Source organism: Crinia signifera, chromosome 9 (assembly GCF_055691185.1).
Source record: "Crinia signifera chromosome 9, ASM5569118v1, whole genome shotgun sequence".
NCBI classification, from domain to species: Eukaryota; Metazoa; Chordata; class Amphibia; order Anura; family Myobatrachidae; genus Crinia; species Crinia signifera.
The window spans coordinates 69,166,380-69,174,485 of NC_139225.1; the positions used below are offsets into that span (position 1 = coordinate 69,166,380).

The 8,106-nt window shown below is 46.3% G+C and overlaps 1 protein-coding gene across 1 annotated transcript; it reads left to right on the forward strand.

Moving 5' to 3' along the window:
* The first annotated feature begins 1,040 nt into the window (after positions 1 to 1,040).
* On the forward strand, positions 1,041 to 4,434 carry LOC146036863 (uncharacterized). Its single transcript, XM_083160719.1, has 2 exons — positions 1,041 to 1,171; positions 3,394 to 4,434. Exons 1-2 carry the CDS (start codon positions 1,106 to 1,108, stop codon positions 4,432 to 4,434), a joined length of 1,107 nt encoding a protein of 368 aa, XP_083016845.1. The 5' UTR covers positions 1,041 to 1,105.
* Positions 4,435 to 8,106: the final 3,672 nt, after the last annotated feature.

Genomic DNA, 8,106 nt, shown 5'->3' on the forward strand with positions numbered 1-8,106 from the left:
GTAGCGAGTAGTTTGCAAACTGTCCCTTTCTCCCTGAATGAGTAAGATCTACACATAGTAGAATATAGAGCTTTTTCAGCTAGGATAAACTGAGCCCCCATCCCCCCCCTCCTTGTAGGGACCAACTCTGCTTGCCACCCCACCATGTGTTTTATATACCCTCATGGTTTTCCACTGTGCCCCTTGAGAATCTGGACTGCGCATGAATAGTGCACATTCAGAGTGGCACCCACAATACTCCCAGACACTGCTCAGGGCCTCACAGCGGGAGCCTCATCAGTCAGAGATGCTCCACTATGCCGCCTGCATTGTCCCTGAGCTTGGGGCACTACTACTGTCCAACTACAGCATCACATCACTTTCCTACCTACCTCGAAACTGTAAGTGCTATGAAATTAGCAGCATCTTTTATTATTATATATAATAACCATATTAGCTACCTATGTCTGCATACACCATTTTCAATTGCGCCATATACCAAGCTCTGGCAAAGTATATTATATAGCCACTAACAGCATCAGCGTTTGAGTTTGTACAGGTTAGCAGTACTTTTGTGTCCAATGACTGCAGGAGGGGAGGTTAGGGTTAGGCTAAGCCTGTGGGAGGGGAAGGTTAGGGTCTACGGGAGGGGAGGGTGATTTTTAAATTAAATTACATGACCTCACCTTGTTGGTGAGATGCTGCTTGTAACACGGTCATGGGTGAGTTGGCCATGGCGCCATTCACATGTGCGATGCCGCGCGAGACTCCCTTCTTCCTCCTATCACTGTGCAGTGCTAGTCTCCCTCCGTCCTATGCTGCACTGCACAGCGCATTAACTTCCTCCATTCTCTACTGTCCTAGATCCATCACCGGTGCAGCGTGAGTCTCCCCCGCCCTTTGCCGCATTAACTCCCTCCTCTCTCCACCGACGTATCACTGTGCAGCACAAGTCTCGTCCGCCCTCCGCTATCCACACCCCCTGCTCCTCCTCCCTTCACCATCCGCAAGGCCCATACTCCCTCTGCCGTCCTCCATCCGCCGTCTGACCTGCTGTGTACTACGTAGAGACGCAGGGGCAGAGAAGACCGGTAACTGCTGGAAAATGGATGCTTAATGAAAAAAGATGATAAAAGGGGCGTTCAGGCAGAGAAGCACTGCCTGTCTGCATGTGTTCAAAAAGTTTAAAGATGTATGTGTGTATGTCTCGCTCTCTATCTAATATATGTGTGTATATATATATATATATATATATATATATATATATATATATATATATAATGTGTGTGTACCCTAACATCCCCCTGCACAGCCTACCCCTATGTTCCCCCCACGGGTGCCTATTCCTAACTACCCTCCCCCTTAACCATCTTGACCCTAACCTGGCACACTTACGTTCTGGATATCGGCTGTCCGTATTCCGGCATCATGATTTGTTTTGAAGCCCTGGCTCCAGTGTTCTGACAGCAGTCAGGATGCTGGTGTCGGTATACTGAACACCAACATCTTGACTACTACAGGCATTACGATTTGTGGCATAATGTATAAGGGGCATTATGGTGTGCGGCACATTGTGTAATGGGCATTGCGGTGTGCGGCATAATGTGTAATGGGCATTACGGTGTGTGGCATATTGTGTATTGAGCATTACGGTATCTTGCATATTGTGTAATGGGTATTATGGTATAGCCAGGGCTATTTTTCAGTAGGCTCCAGCAGGAACTGAGGCCCTTATTCTAGTTCACTCTTTCTGACAAAATATTTCTTAGATGGACAAAACCATGTGCACTGCAGGTGAGGCAGGTGTAAAACCCCACCCAAATCTAATTATCTCTGCACAAGTAACACCTGCCTTAGCTGCAGTGCACATGGTTTTGTCCATCTAAGAAATATTTTGTCAGAAAGAGTGAACTAGAATAAAGTCTCAGTTACTGCTGGAGCCTGCTGAAAAATAGCCCTAGGTATAGCATAATGCGTTATGGGCATTACAGTGTGTAGCATACTTTGTAATGGGCATGACAGTGTTTAGCATTATTTGTAATGACCATTAAGGTGTGTGGCATAATATGTAATGGGCATTACACCTTAAAACGAGGCCACACACCCTCTTATGTAATGTGCACATTCATTTTTATATCTATTGGAGGGGCACATTTTTAATAGGAAGGGGGGGCGCCAGATTTTTTTTTGGCTTGGGGGAGCAAAACTTATAGTTACGCCACGGGACCCCCACGCCACCCTCCACTATAAACGTGAACCCGAAGCGTGGCGAGCGGCGGCGGTACGCGTCCTACGACCTTTTCATACCCTCACTATCCACGTCGGCGTGGAGTTGATTTTATATAGTGTGGCAAACGCACCGAGCCCAAAGCGAGCACAGCGAGGCTCGCGAGGGGACGCGTATAACTTCACAGGTATACGCGGGGCTCGCCACGCTTCGGGCTCGGTGGCTCGCTGCGCTCGCCACACTATATAAGATCAACTCCACACCGATGTGGATAGTGGGGGTATGAAAAGGTCGTAGGATGCGTACCGCCGCCCCTCGCGGGCTTGCTGCGCTCGCCACGCTTCGGGTTCACGTTTATAGTGGGGGGTGGCGTGGGGGTGCATTTATCATTGTAAGCACCCATTAGGGTGCTTATACAATTCTAAATTCACGTTAGGGGTCTAAATTCACGTTGCATCGCATGCCATCGGGTGTATGGCATGCGATGCGATAAAAACATTGTAAATGTTGTGAAAAAAAGGTTGAATAGGCATGAAAAAGGGAACAAAACAACAATTGAATACCCCCCAATGTATCTTATGTGAGCCTAGCAAGGGCTATGGGTTGTGATGAATATTCATGGCAGCCTGTAGGATCTGCAACTGCGATGAGAGATGCAAAGGAATGCGCCTCACATCACAATCGCATGAAAATAACATACAATGTGTCACTTTTCATACGATCTATCGCAGCAATACATCGGAATTGCATAAAACATGGCCATATCGCACTAGTGGATGCCCCTCTTTGGACTAGATAGCATTCCTGAAGTCTGACACTAATGTTAACCTGCAGAAAAGTGGGGTCCCTTGTCGGGGCTGCAGGCTTAAATGCATTAATTAATATATGAATTAGTATTATCTCCACCATTTATTATTGTTAGCTAATAGTGAGTGTAGAGCCCCTGATATGTATAGATATATAGATCTGTAAAAATGTGATAACTCAATTATTTGTGCTGGGATAGAATCTTTCTTACTGAAAACACCATATTTGCTTGTGTATCACTAATTATAATGACCATGTTGTTGGTAGTGGACGGGAGAGCTAAGGGAGGTGGATCCCTGGAATGCCGCTATATTATGTATTTAACATGTATTTTATATCCTATGTGCACCAATTCTAAAGTGTGTTTTTTTCTGTTCCAGAGTGTATATGAAATGAAATGCCAAAACCTCTCTATGCACACATTACCCACGAGTCTGTCAAACAATATTAAGGCACTTGATCTATCCCATAACTTTATTACAAAGCTAACAAAAATATTTGTGTCAAGTTTGCACAACCTTGTGAATTTAAATCTTCATTACAATCACCTGGAAACCATTGAAAATGGAGCCCTGGACACATTATCACAACTTCAGTATCTTAATCTTGCATCAAACAGGTTGCACAAACATTATTCATCTCACAAAGGGTTTTTTGGCCAACTCCAGAGATTAAAAATATTAAATCTTGCAAATAATAACTTGGACAGTGACATGGTGCACTGTTATTTATCAAACGCTACTTCCCTTTTAAATCTGGACTTGTCAAGGAATGCAATAACAATTCTGTTCTCTGGAATGTTTGCTGGAGTTCCACGGCTGTCAGAGTTGGATCTATCCAACAATTACATAGTGGAGATAGAAAGTGGTACATTCAGTTCACTGAAGGATCTAAGAGTTCTAAACCTTGCGTTGAATGGCATGCATTGTATTTCTAGCTTTGATCTCCCCCGACTGCGTTTATTGAACTTAAGTTCCAATTCCCTTGAATTCTTTATTTGTCAAAATTCCAAAGAATCCTACCAACTGAGCAACCTAGACCTAAGCCAAAATAATCTACAGCACTTCCCAATTCTGCCCAATTTCCATGAGCTGCAGCATCTCAACCTCTCAGGAAATAATATATGGGAATTGATCCCTTCTCCATATGAAACAGAGCAAAGTTTGGGGGCCGCATATTGGTATGAAGCTTCTGCGGAACTGACACTTCCATCTGCCATTGAAAATGTAATTGCACATTTACCGCAACTAATTGACTTGGATCTTCGTAACAACCATCTTATTACATTCCCATGGTATGATCTAACCTATCTGAGCACACTTCAACAGTTAAATATGGCTGAGAACTGTCTTCATAACATGACAGGTGGTTTCTCTATTCACAACTCGGATCAGATGAAAAACAGGAATATATCTCTTTGAAGGTCCTAGATCTTCAGGCGAACTCTATTCAATCCATCCCTTATTGGATATTTGATATACTTCCAGGAATTGAGCAAATTAATCTAAAAAACAACAAGATTTCATTTTGTTCAAGCTATCATAATGAAGAGAATAACTCGGCATCACCCGTAAATGTCTGCAGTAATTTCTCTGGTGCTCATAATCTTCATTACTTAAACCTGCAAAACAACAGTATTCAAAACATTCCACCCAACGTGTTCTACCATAAGTCTTTATTGTCACTGGATCTGTCACATAACGTAGGGTTGAATATACAAGCAGGAACTCTAAAGGAAGTGGAACATTCACTACAGACGCTTTCCCTTAGCAGAAACGGGATGAATGACGCTCTGTTAGGTTTTGGGTGTGACCCCACCGCCGGGACTGCTGTTTAGGACAGCCACGGCCAAACCCTATACTACCTCTGTTGTACCCCCCAGGCTGGGTGACCGACTCCTGCAGGTGTTACTAGGCTTCGCCTGTAGCCGCCACGTTTGAATGGGTAGGTTAAGCCCACCCAAGCTCCGGTGCAGCCAGGTGTTATGAAAGGACAAGGAGCCGGGGACCCCCCTAGGGTACGGTCAAGAGGAGAGCTGACTGAGGGCCTAACTAAAATTATAAAACGGCGACTTGCCGAGCCCTGGCTAACGCAACTAAGCGCCCGCGACCTGGTCGCCACAACCCGCGACAACCGTCGCCCAGGGAACCACACAAAATATGAGACACAATACCAAAGTATACAAGGAGCAGAAGGGACTGGAAAACCCCAGAAAAACTGGGAGACAAGGGGAGAGAATGAGTGGGAAGCAATGGGCCTTCCAAACATAAATGACCTGCCAATGCGGCAGACAGAGAACACAGGTAATGAGTAAGGTAATGACAATAAAGAAGGAGTGAATGAAACTACCCCAGAGGGGCAACTCACGACACAGGGGGGACCAATGGAAGAGAAGACCACGAAGGAGCCGCTGGGAACAGCAGGGAAACGGACCGGAGAACAGCAGACAGATAGGTCCAAACAGGAGCTATCACCGGCGAGGACTGCAGGGCTGGCTTCCTAGATAAGAAGGCTAGGAGCCAATGAGGATGGAGGCCTGAGTCCCGCCTGTCCTAACGAGTCCTTTCCGACACCTGCGGCTTGTTGAATTTCGCGGCTTTCCTCTCTGCCTAGCAGCGTCTGCCGTTGCTAAGCAACGGCGCTGCCGCGTCTCAGGCGCTGAGAGACGCGAGGAGGGAGGACGGGCGTCGCGCTCCGACGCTGCGTCCTCTGGCGTCCCTGGTTGCTAGGCAACCGGACGTCAGAGCCGGAAGGACAGGCGGCTAAGCGTACATGCCGCTCTGTCCTTCCAGAAGCGCTCCCACGGCGCCTAACAGTACCCCCCCCTTGAGGAGGGGTTAAAGAACCCCGAAGCCTTGCTTTCTGAGGGAAATCACGAAAGAAGCTTGCTTTGAGGCGTGGGGCGTGTAGATCCCTATCGGGAACCCATGACCTCTCTTCCGGGCCGTATCCTTTCCAATGGACAAGGAAACATAAAGAACCTCGAGAGACCTTGCAATCCAAGATTTTTTCCACAAGAAATTCTGACTGTCCATGGACATTAACAGGTGGTTTACCCAGGTCTGCCTTTCGAGGAAATTTCCTAGACGTGAAAACGGGCTTGAGCAGAGAGGAATGAAAAGTATTGGCTATCTTTAAAGCCCTAGGAATTTGTAACCGAAAGGCTACAGGATTAACTCTCTTAACAATGGCAAATGGACCAATAAATTTTGGACCAAATTTAGAAGTTCCTTGTCGCAATCTGATGTTCCGAGTAGACAACCAGACTTTATCGCCTACTTTAAAGTTGCATGGTCGTCTTGACCGGTCAGAGAAATTTTTTTCCTGAAGGGCAGCCCTCTTAAGAGCGTCGTGTACCTCCTTCCAAATGACCTTTAAACGGGCAGTAGTGGAAGAGCGAACTACTGATCCCTCTGGAGCCAGAGCAGTGGCTTTAGGGTGAAAGCCATAATTGGCTACAAAAGGTGAAGTCCGGGTTGCCGAGTGATAGGAGTTGTTATATGCGAACTCGGCAACGGGGAGGAACTCCGACCAGTCATTCTGAGCTTTGGACACAAAAAGGCGCAGATATTGCTTCAAGGATTGATTAAGGCGTTCCGTCTGCCCATTGGATTGGGGATGATAAGCGGAAGTTAAACTCAACTTGATCTTTAATGCATTGCAAAAAAGTTTCCAAAACCGGGCAATAAACTGCGGACCTCGATCAGAAACTATATCGGTTGGAAGACCATGAAGTTTGAAAACATGAGCTAAAAACAATTTGGCCAACTTATTGGCTGATGGCAACTGGGGCAAAGGAACAAAGTGGGCCATCTTACTGAACCTGTCAATAATCACCCATACTACTTGAAAACCTGATGATAGGGGTAGGTCGACCACAAAATCCATGGCAATATGTGACCATGGTCTGGAGGGAATTGCCAAGGGGATAAGTTGTCCTGTGGGCGACACTCTAGGAATCTTGTGTCTAGCACAATCGGGACAAGACTGGATATACTCCTTGGTATCTGGAACCATGCTCGGCCACCAGACGCATCGGGAGAGAAGATCAAGTGTCTTCTTGACGCCGGAATGCCCTGCAATCTGGCTGTCATGGAACTCCTCTAAGACCCGTTTTCTCAAGGACTGCGGCACAAATAAATGGCCGAGAGGCATCTGTCTGGGTGCCTGACCCTGGACCTGCAGAAGTAGATCCTTGAGGGTCTGAGTAATGCCAAAATGGATAATTGATGCCGGAAGAATGGGCCGAGGAGATTCCCGCAAACCTTGTTTGGGTAAGAAACTCCGAGACAATGCGTCTGCTCTTACATTTTTAGACCCGGGACGGTAAGAGATAATAAAGTTAAAGCGTGTAAAGAATAATGCCCACCGGGCTTGTCGGGCATTCAGACGCTTAGCTGATTCCAGGTATTGTAAATTTTTGTGGTCTGTGATAACCAGAATCTGATGGTTGGCCCCTTCCAACCAATGCCTCCATTCCTCGAATGCCCATTTTATGGCCAACAATTCCCGGTTCCCGACGTCATAGTTCATCTCTGCAGTAGAGAATTTTCGAGACATGTAGGCGCAAGGAAAAAAAAATAAGGACTCAGGATCCTGTTGAGACAGGACTGCCCCTGCCCCTACCTCAGAAGCGTCAACTTCAACGACAAACGGTAGTTGGGGATCGGGATGTCTTAAAATGGGAGCGGACACAAAAGCTTGTTTTAAGGCCCGGAATGCCTCTTCTGCCTGGGGAGGCCACTGGGACGGATCTGCTTCCTTTTTTGTGAGCGCCACTATGGGAGCTACCACATCAGAAAAAGAGCGGATAAACCGCCTATAGTAATTTGCAAACCCTAAAAATCTTTGGACAGCTTTAAGGGTCGTGGGCTTGACCCAATCTAAAACTGCTTGCAGTTTTTTGGGTTCCATATAGAAGCCTTCCGAGGAAATCACGTATCCTAAAAAGGATACCTTAGTAACTTCGAATTCGCACTTCTCAGGCTTAGCAAAGAGACGATGTTCTCTAAGCCTTTGAAGAATTAACCTGACCTGATGGCGATGTTCTTCCAACGAGCTGGAGTAGATCAAAATGTCGTCTAAATAGACCA

Coding starts and splice junctions, on each gene's coding strand:
- LOC146036863 (XM_083160719.1), top strand. CDS start 1,106: ATGATAAAAGGGGCGTTCAGGCAGAGAAGCACTGCCTGTCTGCATGTG. Junction 1,172..3,393: donor TGTTCAAAAAGTTTAAAGAT/GTATGTGTGTAT, acceptor TTTCTGTTCCAG/AGTGTATATGAAATGAAATG.